The following is a 23,519-nucleotide window of genomic DNA, read 5'->3' as shown; positions in this document are numbered from 1 at the left end:
AGACACAAAAATTAACCCATCCCTATGACACGGTGCACCGTTAAGCGATACGGTTGAGTTGGATTAAACCCACTGCTGTGCTTCAGATAAAAAAGTCGTTGAAACAAGGAGTTTTAAGGAGAGCGTTTATATTTTAGCAATTTAGGTTTTTATATAATAAACTCTTGTTTCTTTCGGAACAGGAAAGGAATCTATTACACTAAAAACCAAAATGAAAAAGAGAAAACTTCCAAAGATTCATAAAAGTAACGTATAATTCGAGGATAGTTCAACACTAACAAGTAAGATAACGCCAACATGTCATTTTCATCCTGTTGTCTTTTGATTCCCAAAATGTGATTTCCCTACTTACTGCACATGTCTGAGTAAAACAAACTCGAAGATAAGCAGTTGGATTAAGTACGTGAGAGATAAGTACATTTGTCATACACAAGCTTCAGAAAAGAGTTTGGCGATGGTATGTCCAAACAAGTAATTGGATAGCATTTTTCATTTCCCCCTCCAATTCCCAATCAATTGCTACAATATTTTGCTCTAATCAAGTTTTCTTCTGATGGAGCACCTTCAATACGTGTAGTCTGCTCGCATTTTATCTTGTGGGTAAAACTGAGGATTGACTGACTGGTGTCAAATAAGTTTTCTGTGTATGAAATATCCACAGAAAGCCAGTGCGTTACCGTCATGCGATGAATAAAAGTGTAATTGGAAATATTGTCCCACTTTTGCTAATTCTTCAGGAATCGTAGTAGATTTGTTGAATATATTCACAACCTGTTGCAATTAACTGTCTATCTCCTGAATGATTTCTAACAAGTTTTCTTCCCTTTCTGGAACAGAGACAAAGTCATGTCACTTCCTGAAACTTCATGTAAAAACAGTATCACATCATTCATGTTTGCTCGTGTATTTTCACATATTTAAACATTTTGGCTGGATGATGAATTTTCCTTCTTTATGAAAGAGTTATAAAATCAGAAAAATACGCTTGAAAGAGACATATACAAGATTAAGCGACATAAGCCAACTGTTATCATTTGTAGCTTTATATCTAATGTCAATGCTCGATGTCAATCCATACCGCAATTGTGCTTCTACTGATTCTTGGTGCTTTGTTTAATTTTATTTTATGATTTATGTAAACTATCGTAGAATTTATGTTACTTCATTTTGTTTTCCGTAATACTCGTACATTTTGTAACTTCATGTAACATTTTCATATCTCGATGTCAAACATCATATCTAGTCATATACTGTGATTGTCCTTATACTGTTTTAATATGTACTTTTTAAATACATATATTTTTAAACCTACAAATTGTTGTGTCATTTCTTGTCAGTGCTACCAACATAATTTCGTATTAGGCAAATCTTGAAAGACGAACCTTGAATTCAAGATTCACCTAAACTTTCTCTTAAGTTAACATCTTTAGATTCCATTGCTTGAGGTTATTAAGCGAATCTTGAACAGGCGAAAGTTGAAGTCACCCTGATTTCCACGAAATTTCCAGATTAGTACCTAGAGAAATCGAATTACGTCCCATACTTTACTCTTGGTGGGGGCTTCAATTGCATTCCATATGTTTTAAAAGTCGCTAGTCGCTATTACACAACGACTGAATTGTAAAATCTGTCTATCGAAACGAGGAGTTGAGTAATGTCCCATGAATAGCTTTGTTCTCCCCCTGGTAGACTTAGTAGAAGTTGAGAAAGAATCCCTTACATTCGGCTTTTCTTAAGTTTCATAAGCTTTTACCAAAGATCATAAAAATTAGCAGCATAAAGTTAGACACGCTCACCTCTTAAGAATAAGCAGTCTGTTTCAAAAATTCAACTAGCGTAAGCTATTTAACACTTTGGAGGTGCAAGTTTAATGAAGATACAACTGCTCATATAAAGTTGCGTGTAACACAGTTTGTCATTTACTAATCACACTGCACAACCCGAAATCTGTCCTTTACATGAACATATGTTTTTCTTGTGTATTTTCGCATGATAAAACCAACTCTGTAATTAATTACTTTTGATGTGGCATATATTTAAAAAAAAATATTGACAAGTTTTTAATTTACATAAGAGCAGAATGTGAAGGGTGTGTTACAGGTGGGGATACAGTCTGCTTTAAAAGATTATTATTATACGTAGCTTGCAAAGTATATCCATATAAACATCTCCTGTAACAATTTTTCTTATTTACAGAGAGAGATATGCTGTTTATAGAACGGGATTTTCCCTTATCTTCCTGAATTATTCGCTCGTTGTTTAAACAACTTTTTCTGCGTAAATAGAGACACTAGTTTCTCATATTACACCTCATTACTTATCTTCATTGCAAGTGGTAGCCCAATTAACATATAGTAAATAATTTGTGTTACCTAACAGAGTACATTTTTAGCGTTGAAAAGACACTTATGTACTGTGCAGTGGAATTATAATTTCCTGTGTGTGCAAAAACGAATCTGCTGTACTTTGTTATGTATGGGGTAAACTTACATTTAATAATAAAAAATACAATCTTACACATTTGATTAAAAAGGCTTATTAACTGTACTTGACTGTAAAGTTTGGGACTAATTGTAAGATAAGTTCTTAGTGCTACACATACAGGGGAAAGACAAAAAAATCTAAAAACACTTCATACAGGACACGTAAGTTTGGCCCTCCACTGTACAACACAGGTTGCGGTTGCCGATCGTTTTTTGTTTTCAATGTGTCATGTGGACCCCCCTCTTCCGTCCGCAGTATCCAGTTCACCTGTGAGTGTCATGGTGTGAAAGTGGTGCGGTAAAATGGGCAACCTGACAGACTTCCAAAGAGGCAGGATTGTTGGTGCCAGTCTGGTTGGAGCTTTAGTGGCAACAGTAGTGAACATTGTGGGGGTATCGAAAGGCACTGTGTACAATGTCACGAGGGCATACACAATACATGAAAAAACGAGGTCTGCAAAGCACAACAGTGGTCGAAAGATAACCATGTCAAATAGAGACCGGAGGGCATAAAACGGGTTGTAGCAGCTAAAAAGAAGACCACTGCAATGAAAATTACGCCTGAACTCAATTCCGGCCTACAGAACTCGGTTTCATCGAAAATAATGCGACGGAAACTTCATAAAATGAAAATTCATGGCAGTGACGCTATCGCTAAACCCCTGATCACAGCAGTAAATGCGAAGAGGTGTATCCAGTGGTGCAAGGACCACAAGCCGTGGACTCATGACCAGTGAAAACACGTAATATAGTACGATGAATCGACCATCACCTTGTTTCCAACAACCGGTCGTGTTTACTTATGGAGAACGCCGTCGCAGGCCTATGATACAGACTGTGTGCTCCCAAATGTAAAGCATGGGGGTGGTTCTGTTACAGTATGGACAGTGATATCGTGATTTCTGCAGGTCCCATCATAGCCCTGCATGGAATGATGAATGCTAAGGCGTATTAGGACATTTTGGGGGACCAGGTTCTACTCATGGCCCAAATATTGTACCCTGATGGAGATGGCATCTACCAGGATGATTTGACACCCTGTCACGCTGCCAAAACGGTGAAATAATGGTTTGAGGAGCATGACCAGGAGCTATCACACCTTCCCTGGTTCCCACAATCACCAGATCTGAACATCATTGAGCCATTGTGGTCTGAGTTAGAAAGGCGTTTTCGGTCTCATTCCCCTCCACCAGCATCCCTTAAGGAACTGGAGCAAGTTTTGGAGGAACAATGGTACAAAATTCCACACACCACGATTCAGGAGCTGTATACGTCCATTCTACGCCGGATCCAAGCTGTTTTAGACGCAAAAGGCTCAACACCATACTAGGTATGATTTTCACACTTTTGCAAACGTTTTAGATTTTTTGTCCAACCACTGTATACAGGGTGTTTGAAACAACACCGACAATGTTTCGGAGGGGATTCCTGGTACCAATATAAGACAAAAAGTATAGAGCAACCTGGATGCACAAATGCTTCCTTTCGGAGTTATAGGCTGCCGAAAACATGAAAAAATGAACTTTAAAGGTCTATAGCTTCAAAACTATGGGTCCTAAGCCCTACTGTAGTCGGTTCAAGACTTCACTTAGGAACTAGTCTGTGTTCTATCCAAATATCCATGTTTCAGAATCCTACGGCGCTTCCGCAATTATTTTTATAGAGGTAGTTGGTGAGTACTTCAAATTATATGCCCGTAGCCAAACTCCCTCTACAAAATTTGTTGCGTGAGTGTCTTATGATTCTGAAACAAAGATTTTTGGATATGGCACATATAAGTTTGGATATGGCACATATGCCCTATGCAAAAATCCATGTTTCAGAATTCTAAGGTACTCACACAACAATTTTTATAGAAGGAGTTTGACTACGGATATATAATTTGAAGTACTCACCAACTACCTCCATAAAATACGTTGCGGAAGTAAGGCAGGATTCTGAAACATTGATATCTGACCCAGTAAGTTAGAGGTGGTCAATATCGTATCTGTGGGTTTTGTGGTGTACTTCTGTTTTCTCCGGGGGCGCGGGGGCTCAGTGGTAGAGCGTTCACCTCCGATGCTTGGGCTCCCTGGTTCGATTCCAGCTCGCGCCGTGTGGGCTTTGTGGTGGACAAACACCATGCTCGTGGGTTTTCTCGGGATTCTCCCGTTTCCTCCCACTTTCTTCATTCTACCATTCCACTCATCTCTCATCATCACCGTCTCCTTTAGCCTAACCGGCATAATCGTGGGACGTAAAACTTAAAGATTTCATTTCATTTTCATTTTTCGTTTCCTACTACATTTTCACTTCACCAATTTTTGCCTTAATCATCTGTCTCCCTTAGCATAAAAGACATAATCGTGAGACGTTAAACTCAAATATTTCGTTTCATATTTATTTACGAATATTATATTTACCATGTAATTTCTATATAACGAAGCATGAACAGATGTATGCAAGCATAGAAAAAGAATCAATGGAACAAAAGAAGAGTGACGGATTTTATGAACAAATGAAGGTATGAAAGCAGCAATGGGCCAGGTATATTGCTAGTACAAATGAGGTTTGATGGACAGAAACAATTACGGATAACAATATACAAGAAGAAAAACAAGAAAACGTTCTCATACAAGGTGCCCTGACGAAAACTAGAACCAGTGCATAGTAATGTGAAAAATATTTGTCCAAAAATATATGGTTATGTAAGAGATTTGATATTATTTTCTTTCGCTAGTGAATTGACAGTGATTGTTTATCATGGTGGTATAGATTTAAATTGCTATTTATACAAGTAATATGTGCGTTACGGTTCGAATTATGCGTCATTGTTAAGAATATGTGCATGTCTTTGTCCGGAGAAATGAAACAATAGAAAAATATATTACTAAACGGTGTATAATTTTCAGATATAGTAAATTAAATTCGTTATTTATACTGGGAGAATTAAATATATCAATTGCATCGTATTGGCAACAAATAGCATTACTTTAATGCCATAAAATTTTGTTTATCTGGATTTTTTTTTTTTTGCTAAAATTATGCGCAAAAATGTATTGTCAAGAATGTCATTTTTTCACATTGATGTTCTCTATTGATTGATATGTGTCTTAATAATTTGAAAAATATTATCATTAAAATATATTCAAGAGGCAATTGGTCAGATTTATTGCCACAGCAAATCATGATTAGCGCTAGTGTATTCTATTCAAATATCACTAAAGAGCTCCTCCGTGCCTAAGCGGTTAGCGTACGCGCCTTTGGCGTGGGAAACCCGGGTTCGATTCCCGGCAGGAACTCATGTGGTTCGGGTTCCATGTTAATCAGTAGGCCCCGCCTCATATGACCTCGCTGCTGAAAGGGACGTTAAACTCAACTCAACAACAATTAAAAACAACTCATAACTAAAAATATATACAAGATCTGTCGAAAAATTATCTGATCTTTGTTTGATCTTTGAGAAAACTACACGGCATAGGTTTGTCAAAATTTCTATCGTGGAAGAATTGTTCATGATATCTTTAGCCTGAAGATGGCGTTACGTTCATTTGCATCTACTGTTGTGGAGGAATGGTTATGTTGGGCGCTCTTCTTTGTACTCAATGTGTTGCTAAAATGCTAAAGACATGGGTGTATTGATAGGACGCAAGAACGAAGTCACAACCGACTTCGTGGACACATCGAATCACCAATGTCTGACAAAATTCCGAAGACCGAGAGGAGATCGCCAGGTTCATTGCAAAAATCAAAGCAATGTTGATTCTGTACTTCGATTGCCAAGGCAATGTGGGTCATGAGTAAGTGGAGAAATGACAAACACATACAAAGGACTTTTCTTTAGACATTTACCGTCGTTCGCATGACGTTCTTCGTCCAAAATGCCTATATTCACTTCAAAGCCCCGAAGACTGCACCATACAATGATTCCATTCATGCAACTCATGTGGTTGTCCTTTTCAGCACAACACAAGGTTGCTATGTTTCGTCACGCTCCATACTCTTCAAGTATAACCTCTAGAGACTTTTTGTCTGTTCGCAAAAATGAAAAAAAATACCAGACAAAAATTCGCTTTAGCGTCCGATATGAAATCTAGTGCAACGTAACGGTTCGTGTCGTAGCATTTCGCTCTTTCAAGCAGTGGAAATACTACCAAACACGGTGCGTGGGAGCAGGAGGGAAGTAGTTTGTAAAGTATTAGGACGATAAAAAGCCAGGTGAGTGTACTGATTTTCTGGGACAATGGTCGGATACATTTACGACAGGCTCCATATTTGCTCATTCTTGTGTCCAGCTTGTTAACTTTTATAATTGATTTTCTTTTCTGGTACCATTGAATTCATATCGTGCTCTGGTTTGAATTCCTTCTGTCGTTTGCCAGGTTGACTTCAAATCTTGTGAATTGAGTTTTCTTCTTGTGTAATGTTATGTTTCAAAATTCAATGGAATCGATTAATGACGGAGGAGTTCAGTTATTCCGATATGCAATAATATAATTGTGTTTATTTTGTAGTTTTTTTTTCTCTCTTCGAGAGCTTTTCTTTCTTTCTTTTTTTTTTTAATGTATATCTTTATTGTATCTTGAAAATCTTCTGTCAGTGTTCACTCTGTAAGTTGAACTGAAGTTGGCATTTCTTCTAGGTAAAAGCAGAGTTAAACTAGGTTATAAATAGGGTTGTAACTTGTGGGGGGCAGGAGGCAATTGCCCCTCCAGGGAAACTCCCCACCACTGGAGGGGGAAACTTTAAGACAAAGTTTTCTTACTTCATATACGATACGAACATGAAATTATAAATGAAGCATCAAACAGGTTCACTATATTACATAAATAAAACGGCACACAAAGGTATATAGAACAAAACGAGTCGTGGGCCCATTTCAGTAAAAAAAGGTCTACTATTAGGGGCCTTAGAAATAATATTTATTCATATGGTTTTGAGATTTGTCAATGTTGTCCCCTTAATTAATTTATCATGTATGGAACGGGCCCAGGGGCGTGCGGGAGAGCCCACAAAAACTAACAGAAAGATGGAAAGAAGGGGCCTATTTTCGAATTTTGTGGGAGGGCCCAAAGCAACTTTTTCTAGGGCCCAAATATTAATTCTTACTCCCTCCTCCCAAGAAAAAATCTAAGTTACGGCGCTGGAAATGAATTCAATTCCTTTGGTAATTTGATAAGTGTTTTCGTCAATACTGACACAGGTATATAGATTTACCTTGTCTATGAGAATAGAAATTGTTAAGTGACGATTGATGTTTAAACCTTATTCCATTTAAACTTCATTTAATTTTACATCTATACAGGGTGTCTCTAAAAACACCGATAACGTTTGAGAAGGGATCCCTGACACCAAGATAAGACAAAATGTATAGACCAACCTTGATACACAAATGCTTCCTTTCGGAGTTATAGGCTACACAAAACATGAAAAAATGAAATGAAATTTAAAGGTCCATAGCTCCAAAATTATGGGACCTACGGTAGACGGGTCAACACTTGATTTAGGAACTAATATGTGTGCTATCCAAAAATACATATTTCAGAATCCTAAGATACTCACGCAACAATTTTATTGAATGAATGTGGCTACAGGCATATAACCTGAAGTACTCACCAACTATCTCTATAAAAATTGTTGTGGAAATATCTCAGGATTCTGAAACTTGGATATTTGAATAGAGCACATGCTAGTTCCTAAGCGAAGTGTTCATCTGACTGCGGTAGGTCCCTTACTTTTGTAGCTATGGACCTTTAAATTTCATTTTTTTTTTCATGTTTTCGGTAGCCTATAACTCCGAAAGAAGCATTTGTGCACCCAGGTTGGTCTATACTTTTTGTCTTATCTTCGTGTCAGGAATCGTCTCCTGAATGTTGTCAGTGTTGTTTTGAAACATCCTGTGTATATTTGTTGTTTAGTTATTCTATGTTATCTGGTTAGTAAAATGTTCGTTGGTTTATTATCTTTAAAAGAAAAATATTTTGAATGAAAAGTCTCTGGTGTATATATTATCTGCCTAAGGGAGATATTCAATTTAATAACATAATTTTGTGCATGTATTAGACATGCTCCTGCTATGACGCACGGAAGTATTGCTGGTTATTAACTGACTTAATTAGAGTGACCGGTTGTTCCTTGACTCTTCGGTGGAGCGTTTATGATGGCGAACGCGTTCGTTATGCTGGCGAGTTTATGACATGGTGTACAATTGACAGTGCGATGACGAAAGCAAGAAACAGTGCGGAGTAAGTGAGAAACAGGTGACAAAGATAGTGGATATGGATGAGTCGTGTAAACGGCTCTGAGAGACCTTTATTCAGCACTACAATCGTTATAAAACCGTATTAGTTAAATGATCGGGAACAGTAAAAAATACATAACATTAAACTGGTAGCAAATTTTTGTGGCAACTGGAAACACTGACTAGAATGTAACGTCCAGCAAACAAGCTTCACAACAGAGAAACTTGAAGATTTAAAGCTAACTCGAACCTTCCTATGGCTACCCAATTTGTTGCTTGGTCTCTACAGTATTTCATTTCTTTTCTCTTTCTTTATTTCTTTCTTTTTTATCTCTTTATCCTTTTTTTCTCAAACGGAAGATTTACTTCATTTTGCTCTTCACTGCTTTTGTTTCTACGTTTTCTTCGTTCTGCTCTTTACATTTGGGGGTCACTCAATTCTTCCGGCCGGCGCAAAACTCACCTCCAGCATTCGTCAATGTGACAGAAACACGGCATCCAAAAGAAACACACACTGCCATAATTTTCATTGTCATTGAACTTTAAGCTCGTTTTTCTCTTCCCCCCCCCCCTTTATTCTCAGTTTTCAAATCACGAAATCAAATAAATTTTCCTTTGGAAGTAAGTGGAAAGGGAGCTGACATTTTGAAAAGAAATCATCTACTGCCCTATAGAAAGAACAGATCTAAAATATTGATTAATTTGTGTTTACAGCCTTCGTCAGTAGCGAAGCTATTTAGGTCAATACCTACAGTTTAAAGTGAGATTAGAAGCACTGTAGTGCGTTCTATGCTTTCCCACCGGGAATCAAATCGAGGGCTTCGTAAATAAAAGTCCCACGCGCTACCTACTTTCTTTCTTTGTAATCTTATTAAAGTTCCCTCCAACAGGAACACTCTCATCTTCTTTGTGGGGGTCGTGGTGCCTCAGTGGTAGAGCGTTCACTTCCGGTGTTTGGGGTCCCTGGTCCTATCACAGCTCACGCCGTGTAGACTTTGCGGAGGACAAACACCGTGCTCGTGGGTTTTTCTCGGGATTCTCCCGTTTCCTCCCACTTTCTTCATTCCACCATTTCATTAATTTCTCATCTTCTCCGTCTCCTTTAGCCTCACCGGCATAACCGTATGACGTAAAACTGAAAGATTTCATTTCATTTTTCTCCATTTGTTTGTCTTGTAATTCGTCTTATTCGATATTCTTCGTAATCGCGAAGCTTCCTGATGATAGCCTCATACTTTAGCACTCGAAATATTTCAACATTCATTTCTGTTTTTTGGTGGATCTTCTTTCACAATTTCGGTTTGGACTTTACTAATTAAATTTCAATTCTCTAACATACTTTACTTCTGCTAAAATACGCAAAATTGCTAAATATATATTCAGAGACAGAAATTAAATACAAGTGTCTTCCATTTAAAATCACTATCGATGTACCTAGTTTCAGCCCCAGACGTTTAGCAAATCAGGGGTTCACAATTCTGTTTCCGTGACATCACTCCATTAAAACATATGGGAACATAAACAAATACAAGACTATAAATATAACTCGCCTACTTTTGATAATCATCACAGTTTCTGAGTGAATAATTTTGAAAATATTTATCACAAGTATCGAAATAGAATATTCAGAAAATGAAATGAAATGAAGTCTTTAGGTTAATGCCCAATGGTTATGCCTAAGTGGGACAACGGGAATGAGAATGTAGGAGTAAACGGGAGTACTCCGAGAAAACCTACGAACCCATAGAATATTTAGAGTACGGCAATACTAAAATAAAATAAAATAAAATTTACATAATTTAGGAGAATTTTCCTAAATATTAATATGTGCATTTGAAAGAGTGACAAAGTTGATCTTTAGTATCTCTATGCCCACGTATACGCTGGGAAAATAACATGACAAACAAATTGCCGTAAATGAAAACTTGGAGAATTGAATAAGTAATGTTAATATATGAAATTGTTAACAAGATATGATGATATACAGTAGAACCCCTTTCATTCGTCCTCGGCTGGTCCGTCACTCCGGTTGATCCGACGGTGCTCGAGCAGAACTTGTCCCGACTCGTCAGTGACTCACGAGTCCTATTATCGTTTACTGCCCTCGCGGCATTGCTGTTTACTTGCTGTTACCGCATATATGCCTTTTGCTACATCATCTCTTGTATCGTTACCTTCGTTCTGCGTGTTTTCTATACTGTACTGCGCAGTTTTTTATTGCTAACTCTTCGTTTGTTTTTACTGCGGACAACAATACAATCATTTTTGCGTTCAGAGTAGTGTTGTAAAATTTCAAGCGGTTTCTTTCCGGAGAAATTGGAAAAATTGGGAAAATAACAAAAATCTATGTATTAGGTTAATTTTACTAGCAATGGAACAGTTTTTTTCTTCGAACGTGTAGAAAATGTAAATTGAGAAATGTCAATATTGGTAATATTAAAAAAAAAAAGAAGCAATCGAAAATAAACCTGTTGTAATTATTCTTGAAAATTAATAGTCTGCACTCATTTCCTTTATGTGCTCTTTTTTAGTCGTTTATTCGTGGTTGTGCACTAATTACAGAACTTTTACAGTTGTTCACACATCTACCATCATGAAGCGTTTTTGTTGCAACAAATAGGGCTCTTGAATGAAACCTAGTTCTTAATGTGTTTTTTAATCTGGTTAAAGTTTGTCAATTTTACCCTAATTACTTCTTAAAAGAGAGAGCAGTAGACAAATTTCACTAATACTCGTGCAATAGAACATATAAATACTATTAGAAATATTCTAATATAGATCTTTCTATAAACTTCATGCAAAATATTTTGAATGTAAATAAATGCCTGAAATGACTATACAGTACTTGTAACTTAAGAACTTTTGAACCACCAGACCGATCTCGATAAAAGTTTTCAACACATGGGATTCGGGCCTAGGATGGGTTTTATCATTTCACTTTGAAGGTGCAACTTGGAGGAAGGTAGGGGAATATATATTGAAAATGACTGATATTAGTATCGAATCCATAGTTTTTGAGGTTGCTGAGATGAGCAGTGACGCTTCCGATGCCGCTTAAATCCAAATTCAGCACTTCAAATTAGGGGAAGTGGAGAGGTTATATATATATATATATATATATATATATATATATATATATATATATTGTTTGGGATTATTTGTGTATTTAACAGTGTGTGTGCCTTTAGCTGGCAACAGTGTTCAAGTTGCTTGACGCGTTTCTATTGTTTTGGGAACAGTGTGTCAGTGTAGCAGCAAGAACATGCTGTTTGGTGGACCATAACCATGGTCGAAGATCATACAACACAGCACAAACAATAAGCCATCCTATCAAAATCATTTACAACTAAGGACCTTGTGAACATGTTTATTCTTGTGTATTATTATTGTGTGCAAACTGAAGTTGTAATCATTAAATACAGTGAAATTATATTGGGTTGCACTCATGTGGTGTACGAATCAAGCCTTAAAGTCCACTAGTATGAACATTGTTTTTAGCATTGTTATTGTACTTTAGTGAAAAAAAAAAAAAACAAATACATACATTCATATTGTACATTTGGTCCTATCCGGGCCACATGAGTGCGACGATTTCTGAGAATTGTTCTGTGCTGTTGTGAAGAGAAATGTGTTTGTGTCGGCCTATATGTGGTGCTATCACGTACGTTGGACAATAATCACGTTTTTTGTGTAGGCGGACAGCTGTTGTACCAGGACCAGGCTTCTGGAGTATATTTCATAGGTAAAAAAAGAAAGAAAAACATCATCATCAGGTCAGTAGTTTTTTATTCTTCATATTTCTGCGTAGCATTTAATCATGAGTGAATCACACCAGCGTCTTTTAAGGCAAAGATCTGCATACAGAGGCCAGTTAACCAGAATAAACACTTTTGTTCAGGCCTTTTATCCAAATGAAGGCAATATAGAAGAAATACGTGCACGCTTAAAACATCTAAATAACGTTTGGTCAAAGTTGCAGGAGGTGCAAGATACTATTGAAATTGATCAAATCGAACCCGAAGCGGAAGCAGTTAACGCTCGTGCAGAAATTGAAAATGTGTATTTTTCTTTAGAGGCTCAAATGCAAGCACTTGTGTTAAAGCATGGAAATAAAGAATCAGCTGTTAATAATAGCACTAGCAGTAGCGCACAAGTTAAATTACCGGTCATACAGTTGCCTGCATTTGACGGGAACTGTAAACATTGGTTATCATATAAGGACACTTTTATATCTCTTATTCACGAGAATAAACACATTTCCACAGTACAGAAGTTTCAGTACCTCCGAACTTCTCTTAAGGGCGAAGCGTTAAACCTAATTGAAAATTTACCAATTACCGAAACAAATTATTTAGTAGCATGGCAATTACTCGTTGACAGGTATTCAAATAAAAAGCTAATTGCTTCTTCTTACATTCACGAAATACTACAAATCAAGCCAGTGTATAAAGAAAATGTAAGTGAACTTCGCGCTTTTATAAATACAGCTACTAGCAATATAAATGCGCTACAAGCACTTGAGCCAAACGTAAACCTCACAGACGTAATTTTGACCCAACACTGTATCAAAATTAGATGCAACTACTAGAAAGTCATGGGAGCTTCAAAATACGAATTCTAATTTTCCTGCTTTATCAGAATTCTTTTCGTTTCTCGAGAAACGTTGTCAGGTGCTTGAGAACATGAGAACTAGTATTGATGGTGTGAAGCAGGGTAGTAGCGTACAAAACAAGCAAGTAAAAGGTATTCAGTCATCAAAGACTTATTTATCAACATTTTCAAATGCATGTGAATTTTGTAATAGCCAGCATCCCTTATATTCTTGTTCGTCTTTTGTGAATGCGGGACACAGCCAGAAATTAGAGTGCATTCGTAAAAATAAATTATGCATGAATTGTTTGAAAAGTAATCATTTTTTGAAGAATTGTAAATCGAGAGGTTGTAAAAAGTGTTCCAAGAAGCACAATACATTATTGCATGTAGACGTAACAAAGGACAAATCAGTGCGGTTTCCAAATGTAAGCAGTGCTGCGGTGCAAGAGCGTAGTAATAACTCAGATTCCAGTGAAAATTTAGGGCAAGTGTCATATTGTGCATCAAAGGCTAGGCCTAACGCAAGAGTGTTGTTATCTACTGCAATAGTAAAAGTAAGGGATAACAAGGGAAATTTGGTTCCTTGTCGCGCGCTTCTAGACAGTGCTAGTCAGACCAATTTCATAACAGAGAATTTGGTGCAACAATTGAACATCAAACGGTATAGACAGTATACTCCAATTCAAGGTATAAATCAAGCAATTTCTAATACAAAGTATTCTGTAGATATTTGTGTCCATTCATATGTTAACACATTTTCATTGAATATAAGTTGTTCAGTTCTCCCTCACATTACAAGTAAACTACCGGAAGAAAGAATTGATTATGACGATTGGAACATTCCCAAGGACATTGTCCTAGCAGATCCCACTTTTAATACGCCTGGAGACATAGATATTCTTTTAGGTGCGGAAGTATTCTACATAATTATGAAGTCAGGACACAAAACACGGCCAGGTGATTTTCCAGTGCTTCAGGAGACAGAATTGGGATGGATCGTGGCAGGACGCATTCCTCAAGAACGTGATCCCCATATTCCATTAACAACATGTTTTGTGAAGACAAATATAGATCTACAGCAACAACTTCAAAAATTCTGGGATCTAGAAGAAATTACTGTTACACCTAGATCAAGCGAAGAGCTTGCATGTGAGCGACATTTCGTTCAGAATACAACAAGAGATCATACAGGGTGTTTCATTGTACGATTGCCTTTTCTTGAAGACCGTACAGTTTTAGGCGATTCTTATCAGCAGGCATTGGTTAGATTAAAGCAATTGGAAAGAAGATTCGATCAACACCCGGACTTTGAAGCTAAATATACGGAATTCATGCAAGAATATGAAGATCTTGGTCACATGGTAAGGATAGATGAGAGTAAAAAGGAGGACGTCAGCGTTGCATACTATTTGCCACATCATGCAGTTTTTAAGCCCACAAGTTCTAGAACAAAGCTTCGTGTAGTGTTTGATGCTTCAGCAAAATCTGACAGCGGAAAAAGCCTCAACGACATTCTCTTAGTTGGTCCTACAATACAGCAAGATTTGTTTTCTATCATTTTGCGCTTCAGAACTCATTCGGTAGTATTCACTGCGGATATCGCTAAGATGTATCGCATGGTCACTGTTCATCCAGAAGACACGCCATTACAACATATATTGTGGAGAAGATCTAGAAATGATCCGATTCAAGTTTTTGAGTTGAAAACACTAACGTATGGTACGGTATGTGCTTCATTTGTGGCCACAAGATGCCTACAGCAATTAGCAGACGAAGAAGAGCATAATTACCCTGTAGCAGCAGAAATATTACGTCGAGATTTCTATATTGACGATGTTTGTAGTGGCATGAGCAACATACAGCAAGCTCTAGAGGTCCAGAAGCAATTGATAGAGTTACTGGGAAAGGGAGGTTTTACACTTAGGAAATGGAGTTCGAATGATCCAAGGTTATTGGAATCCATCTCGCCAGAGCTTCAAGAAGTGCAACGTCCAATCCAGTTCCACGAAGGCCAAGGCGTCAAGGCATTAGGATTGTCATGGCATCCAGACAAGAATATATTTCTCCTTGAAAGCAAGACGTCAACAATGAAGATTCAAGAGTGCATTACTAAACGCCAGGTTGCTTCAATCATTGCCTCTATATTCGATCCATTAGGAATAATTTCACCAGTTGTCATTTCATACAAAATATTTTTGCAAGAATTGTGGCGGCAAAAGGTTCAATGGGACGACAGTATACCAATGGAATTAGCAAAGAAATGGACTAAATTGTACAAGCAACTTCCATTAATAAATCAGATTAAATTCGACAGATATGTACTAGTTGAAGGAAACATAGCGGAGATTCAGATCCATGGTTTTTCAGATGCTTCTCAAAGAGCATATGGAGCTTGCATTTATATGCGATCGATCAATCAACAAGGAGGAATATCAGTTAAGTTATTATGTGCTAAATCACGTGTGGCCCCAGTCAAGAAAATCACTCTCCCACGTCTGGAGTTATGCGCAGCAGTTGTTTTGGCAAAGTTAGTTCACAAGATTTTACCAATTTTAAAATTGAACATAAGTAGCGTCCATCTATGGACCGACTCTCAAATCGTGTTGGCATGGCTAGCTTCTCCGTGTAATAAATGGAAACCTTTCGTGGCCAACAGAGTGGCTCAAATTCAAGACTTAACTGACGTTAGCTGTTGGAAACATGTAACTTCTTCAGACAATCCTGGAGACTTGATTTCAAGAGGAATAGATGCAGTTTCCATAAAGGACAATTCATTATGGTGGCACGGTCCACAATGGCTTTCTAGTTTAGAATCTAATTGGGCAGTGACAAGTAAGGATTCATAACAACCAGATCAAGTTCCAGAGAGTAAGGGAACCATAACATTGACAGCCACTTTAGACAATTGGTGCAATGGAACCATAACAAGATTCTCAAAATTGTTAAGGTTAGTTAGAACAATAGCATATTGTAGACGTTTTGTTCATAACATCAGACACAAGCAAAACAAACTAACAGAAGATCTTTCAGTACAAGAACTCCACACAGCGCTCCGTGTTTGCATCAAATGGACACAAGAAATTGGGTTTCACAGCGAATTGCAGCATCTTCGTAATGGAAACATTGTTCCGTCAAGAAGTAAATTGAACAATTTACATCCATTTTTAGACAGTGAAGGCATGATCCGAGTTGGAGGAAGATTGGAGAATAGTCAGCTTCCGTTTGACGCCAAACATCAAATAGTTCTGCCTTCAAACCAACACTTGACAAAACTTATAGTTGAAGCAGAACACTTAAGATTACTTCATGCTGGACCCCAATTATTAATATTATCACTACGCCAGAAATATTGGATCATCAGGTGCAAACAGGTAGTAAAACAAGTGATCCATAATTGCTTCACATGTTTCAAGTTAAAGGCCAGTGGTTCAAAACAACTTATGGGACAGTTGCCAGTAGCTCGTGTGCAGCAAGCCAGACCATTCCTAAACGTAGGCGTGGACTACGCTGGAGCGTTTTACATAAAATCAGGAGCAGTTAGAAATAGATCTGTACGTAAGGCATATGTTGCGTTATTTATTTGTTTATCCACCAAGGCAATACATCTGGAATTGGTAACAGATCTTAGTGCGCAGTCATTCATAGCAGCTTTACGCAGATTCATAGCCAGACGAGGAAGATGTCTCAATATATACAGCGACAATGGCACAAATTTCGTTGGAGCCAACAACGAATTGAAAGAATTGTATCAGCTGTTTTCATCAGATCCTTTTATTTCTCAAGTTCATGATTTTACATCGACCGAAGGAATTCAGTGGCACTTCATACCACCAAATTCGCCGCATTTTGGAGGACTATGGGAAGCCGGTATAAAATCAATGAAATACCATCTAGTTCGTATTACAAAAGGTGCAGTGTTAACATATGAAGAGTTTGCAATATTACTCACACAGATTGAGGCCTGTCTCAACTCTCGACCACTTACAGTGCTATCAAGTGAGCCTAACGACATCAGTGTTCTCACCCCTGGACATTTTTTAATTGGAGAAGCACTTACAGCTTTACCAGAGCCTAACTTCGCCGATCTACCATACAACCGCTTATCTCGTTGGCAGAAGATACAACAACTAAAACAACACATTTGGAAGAGATGGTCCCGAGATTATTTACATGGTCTTCAACAACGCTCTAAGACAACTTCACCGCAACACAATCTCAAGGTCGGAGATGTAGTTTTGCTGATTGAAGACAACGTTCCTGCATTGCAGTGGAAATTGGGCATCATTGAAAAAGTGTTCCCAGGAAAGGATTTCTTAGTTCGTGTAGTGACGGTTCGTACTACAACTGGAACATATAAACGTTCCATCAAGAAACTAGTTGCATTACCATATAACAAGGATTAGAATTGAGATTTGAGTAATAAAAAATAAGTACAGTTGTAACATTGCTTCAAGTTTTGTGTTTGTTTCGTTTTTTATATGTATCATTTTGTTTTATTTGGTCAGACTTTAGCTGACCAACAGGGGGGAGTATGTTTGGGATTATTTGTGTATTTAACAGTGTGTGTGCCTTTAGCTGGTAACAGTGTTCAAGTTGCTTGACGCGTTTCTATTGTTTTGGGAACAGTGTGTCAGTGTAGCAGCAAGAACATGCTGTTTGGTGGACCATAACCATGGTCGAAGATCATACAACACAGCACAAACAATAAGTCATCCTATCAAAATCATTTACAACTAAGGACCTTGTGAACATGTTTATTCTTGTGTATTATTATTGTGTGCAAACTGAAGTTGTAATCATTAAATACAGTGAAATTATATTGGGTTGCATTCATGTGGTGTACGAATCAAGCCTTACAGTCCACTAGTATGAACATTGTTTTTAGCATTGTTATTGTACTTTAGTGAAAAAAAAAACAAATACATACATTCATATTGTACATATATATATATATATATATATAATGATCGAAAGTGATTGATGTTAGTGTTGAATCTATAGTTTTTGTGTTCTCTGACATGAACAGTGACACTTCCAATGCCGTTTAAATAAAAAAAATATAGGCCCGCAACTTAAGGAAGGGGGAAGGGAGATATATAAAAATGATGGAAAATAGCTGCTATTAGTGTCGAATCCATAGTTTTCGGGGTCACTGAGGTGAACAGTGACACCGCTTTCGATGCCGTTTAAATCCAAATTCATCCCTGCAAATTGGGGGAAGGGGATATATATATGATTGAAATCGTCGATATTAGTGTCAAATCCATAATTTTCGGGGTCGGTAGGATGAACAGTGACACTTTCGATGCTGTTTAAATACAAATTCATACACGCAAATTGGGGAAAGGGGAGATATATATAAAAATGATGGAAAATGACCAATATAAGTGTCGAATCCATACTTGTTGGGGTCACTGAGACGAAGAGTAACACTTCCGATGCCGTTTAAATCAAAATTCAGCACCGTAAATTGGGAGTGAGAGAGGTATATATATACCTAGGTATGTGTGTATGTATGTATAAAATGACCAACATTAGAGTCGAACCCATAGTTTTTGGGGTCGCTGAAATGAACATTGACATTCCAGATGCCGTTTAAATTCAAATTCAGTGCCGTAATTTCACTGAGGAGCATGACTGACATTAGTGTCGAATCCATAGTTTTTGGAGTCGCTGAGATGAATAATAACACTTCCGATGCCTTTCAAATCCAAATTCAGCACCGCACCTTGGGGGAGAGAGAAGTTATAGATACATGAAAGTGATCGAAAATGGCCGATATTAGTGTCGAATACGTAGTTTACGGGGTCGCTAAGATGAACAGTTACTTCCGATGCTGGTCCTCATCAGTACTCCTAAAAGGGGAGGATAACATGTAAAAGTAATTGAAAATGACTGATATTAGTGTCGTAGTCATACTTTTTGTAGTCCCAGTTCATTGGTGACAGCTTTAGTGCCCTTTATGTCCAAACTGAAAAGTATTCCCCCCGTGCGAAGAATGGGTATTTTGCTAATATTTAACAACAAACGAAATTTTCACATGTTAAATTCTTTAATATATTTCTCGCTACTCAAATTTACTTTTATGCGGTGTATGTGTATGTGTAAATAAGATCATCTCTCTTTCTGAGTTGTTCGAAAAGTATACAAATAATAAAGAGGGATTTTTATCAGAAATCAGAAAACTAAAAAGTAAAATTAAAACATGTTGCTTTAAGTACTTTTCCTGCTAGCGAAATACATTGTACATATGCTGCAGACACGTTACAGCAAACAAGACCAACATCAGGCGAAGAAATAGTTTTTAAATTATATTTTCCGGTTTTTGGCGATATTTCCGAAAGATTTTTTTTAATGGATTCAAAATTTCCAGAAATTTTACACAGAGCAAGTGAGATACGTACTCCATAAAATATGTATTTGATTTTAAGATACCGGTTTTAACTAAAATGATTCTGGTCCCATTATTTTAACACTTCCCTGCTATAAAGCGGAAACTTTATAAGATTCCTTAAGATAATTTTATGTATCTATCTTAATTAATTTTATTTTAGTATGTTTTGTAGCCATAACTCCATTCTATCACGGTGCTAACTTTAAAGGAGTGCATGTATATGTTGGCACAAATTTTCTCTACTTTAATACAAGAAACATAAGCACTCAATGATCTTAACTATAAACCAATAAATATAAAGTATTTTCCATTTTAAAAGCATAATGTAGTAAAATATTCGAAAATTTCAATTTTTCCAAAATTTTCCGTTTTTTCTAAGCTCGGGGAAAAAACGGTAATAAACTTTTTTAACCAAAATTTCCGTTTTTTTTTCAGGCCGTCATAACACTAGTTCACAGTGTTTTTTGTTGTTTTTTTTACTGTAAATGCGTCTTTTTTAGTATTTTTCTGATTACCTGACTTTTACTGCGTTTCACCATATTCCCAGGTGACGGACTATAGGACTTCTATTGTAATTTTTAAAAAAATAATACTATAGAAAATATTAAAAATGATATTCTTACAACTTCGAGATAAGTGCACCATTTTATTTTGATGATTCATCTTTTGTTTGAAAAAGCATGTCTTCGTACATGAATTTCATTAAGATCTAATGAGTCTTTAGAGCTAGACCATAAAACACCTCAATGGGTGCAGAGTTTATACCGTAATTAACCGACTTCATTGTGTGTAAATTTAAGCAACTTCAAAATTGATGGATGATTTTAATGAATTTTTCTTGTTTGATGGAGCATTCTTCTGTGATCGTTAATTTAGTTAGACTATGTTTTAAATTCATCGTTTTAATACACAATTAAAAGGCATCAGTATCGTGCAGTGTATAACAACATAATCTCTGAGTGCTAAATTAAAACTTATACTTCAGTTACAAAGAGTTGTAGAGATAGGCGAACCCTTTTCTCTATTCTGTAAGAAATGATACATTTTAACCCTTTGGGGATCTTATGGTAAAGCTTTTTCGTCCGTTTTTTTTTTTTTTTTTTTTTTTTTAAGTCCAGAGACATTGTAGAAGACATTACGTATGGTTTCAGACCGTCCTGCGTCCAGACATAGGAGGTGATGACATCATAATTTTGAAATAGAAATTTTCCCTTATGAAGCCTATGTTCATTATTTTTTGGCGGGCTTATTTTTACATGTAGAAGATTGAAATTTTGCACAAACATTCAGTTCACCGAGTAGTATTTACCAGATTTTTTCTTCCGATGTCAGTGTTAAAACATGGGGGGAACTAGAGGGGCAAAGGGTTAAAAAAGGGATATTTTTACCTTTTCTATAGCTGAAGGTGGCAATAAGTGAGTGGTCCAATGTGTTCGACTCCAAATTATTAGGTGCAATCAACGCACAGTGCATTTGAGACTCAAATAGCGTATACTTCTACCTTCATAGTTTCTGTGTTTGTGTACGACCTGTTTAGTTGGGTTGGATAGGATTAAAATCTAGCCCTTTCAGCAGCGAGGATATATGAAACATTGACCTATAGCTTATCGTGAAATCCGAAGCACATGAACTCCTGCTGGGAAGCAAACTCTGGTCTCCCTCGCCAAAGACGCGAACCCTAACCATATAGCCTTGTAGTTAAACAGTTACCCTACGCGCCTTTGACGTGAGAGAGCGGGGTTCTTTTCCCAGTGAGGACCCACGTTAAGCTGTAGATCCGTATAGTCCATGCTGAAGGGAAGCTAACCTGAAAAACGAAAAAAAAAATAGCCATGACGGAGCTTCTGTCTAGATGATAGCCTCTTGAGAATACTAATTAGTAGCCCCTCGTAGTAAAAATTGCTCACGTTGCAATTGTGCTGAATCTCTTTGCTCAGGATGAGAAAGAAAAAGGGAAAGTTATCCATCAACATAAGAACCCCAGAAACTATACAAACTGACAAAATAGGTTATAGTTTTCTCTTTGTTAGCTTAAAAACAAAGTTTTTCCTCATAGTGATTGTGTTTGTTTATATTATACCTGGAAGGTAATCGACATTAAAATAATAAAGTGAGTGAGGAAAGTTTTAATGAGTTACGAGCAGCGAGAGTAATAAAAAGTTCTTTCACTTACGTTGCTTACAGAATAGTATGTTGCATAATTATCAACCAGATGGTCTCTTTATTCTACTTTTACGAACCAAACAACAGAAAGATATGTAATGCACCAATGGTAGTTTCAGAAACAACAATGACGTGTTTATGTAGGATATGGAATTATTTTTGAATTGCATTTCCATTAAGGATTTTATTATCATTCATAATAGAAGATATATCATCAAACTCCTGATTACAACCTTCTATAACGACAATTTTGACAAAGATCGAACTGTTACCCATCCAAATGAAACTACTTTTCAAATCTTATTAACAATATCTTTAAAAGAAAGATCCAAACCCCTCTACAAATCAAATTTCTCCGATTATGACTGATACACCTTTTCCACCTCCATCTCCTATTATATACGTATCACACATAGACACATATATTTGCAACCATTCTGCGCTGTTCTGTCTTATCCAATATATAAAATTGAAAGTGACTATGTTTGTGACTGCACAGCTCGTGAACCACTCAACCGACCTCGATCAAAATTTCAACATAGATGAAATTCAGGCCTGGGATGTTTTTCTTTTACTTTTCACTTTGACTGTAGAACTTAGGGTTGGGGGAAGGGAGATATATATAAAAATAAATAAATCTGAATAGCTCTTGAACCACCCCAGCTTAGATTAGGTTCGCTTCTAGGGCGTTTTTAATAATTTCATTTTGATGGTACAACGCAGGAAGGAGGAGGTGGAGATATATAAATAATGTAAATGAAAGTGATCATCTTGGTGACTCTTCAACTACTCGACCAATCTCGATCAAATTTTCAACATAGATAAGGTTTGAGCCTGAAATGGTTTCTGTTATTTCACTTCGACGGTGCGACTTAGGGAAGAGAGAAGGGGGATATTCAAAAATGAAAGAAAATGACTGATATTAGTATCGAATCCATAGTTTTCGGGTTTGCTGAGATGAACAGTGACACTTTAGATGCCGTTTAAATCCAAATTCATCCCCCATTAGTACTTTATATACCCGTGCGACGAACGGGTAATCTGCTGGTATTAAATATGAGTCACAGATCTTTTTTTCTCGAGATTGACTAAATAGAAGTAATTCTTTACTCTCGAGCAAAATGAATACATGTTTCGTTCGCTCGTTTCATTTCTAGATGGCATGCAAGGTACCTGCATACAATGTAAAATAGACCTATAGTAAAACTACATGGGCGTATCACGAACACGATAAATGGTCCACCCTGTACATACCAACAATTGATGTTTCAAATCAGCAACTTCCAATGCCACGATCAGTAATAGTGTAAAGGGAACTATCATCCTTCTCATTTATAAGTCATGATATGAAGACTAACAGTTATCAACACTTATTTCTTTTGTGTTTCTCTCCACTTTCAGGTTTATTCCTTTTTCCTCTTTTTCATAACCCTGTCTCTCTGTTTCATTCTTTCTTCTACATGTTTCCAATCTCTCCCGCTCCCTTGACCATTTTTCCCTCGAGTTGAACCATGCAATGACATCAATTTGTCATCCTGACATCCTCGTCGGTTGATCGCTGATATGGGTGACCAGTCACCCTGTGTAGGAAATTTGTCAATATCCACTCAGAGTCTCTTTTTTTCTTTCTTCTATGTCCTTTCGCTGTCATTTGCGAAACAAGAAC

At 37.0% G+C, this 23,519-nt stretch overlaps 2 protein-coding genes across 2 annotated transcripts in view; both read left to right on the top strand.

The window, feature by feature from the left end:
- Positions 1-16,142, top strand: part of LOC145692160 (uncharacterized) — a 35,016-nt gene extending 18,874 nt beyond the window's left edge. Inside the window, exon 2 of the mRNA XM_081767459.1 lies at positions 13,626-16,142. Coding sequence (XP_081623585.1) covers positions 13,626-16,142 — 2,517 coding nt within the window. The remainder of the gene's footprint in view (positions 1-13,625) is intronic.
- Positions 16,143-16,475: 333 nt separating this feature from the next.
- On the top strand, positions 16,476-17,699 carry LOC145692159 (uncharacterized). Its single transcript, XM_081767458.1, has one exon. It carries the CDS (start codon positions 16,476-16,478, stop codon positions 17,697-17,699), a length of 1,224 nt encoding a protein of 407 aa, XP_081623584.1.
- Positions 17,700-23,519: the final 5,820 nt, after the last annotated feature.

This window comes from Thermobia domestica, chromosome 8 (assembly GCF_964235325.1).
Source record: "Thermobia domestica chromosome 8, izTheDome1.hap1.1, whole genome shotgun sequence".
NCBI lineage: Eukaryota > Metazoa > Arthropoda > Insecta > Zygentoma > Lepismatidae > Thermobia > Thermobia domestica.
The sequence above is the reverse complement of the archived record's forward strand: the minus strand, read 5'-3'. Positions and strand labels throughout refer to the sequence as shown.

Excerpts from the sequence above, each read along its gene's own strand:
- LOC145692159 (XM_081767458.1), top strand. The coding sequence starts at position 16,476 with ATGATCCGAGTTGGAGGAAGATTGGAGAATAGTCAGCTTCCGTTTGAC.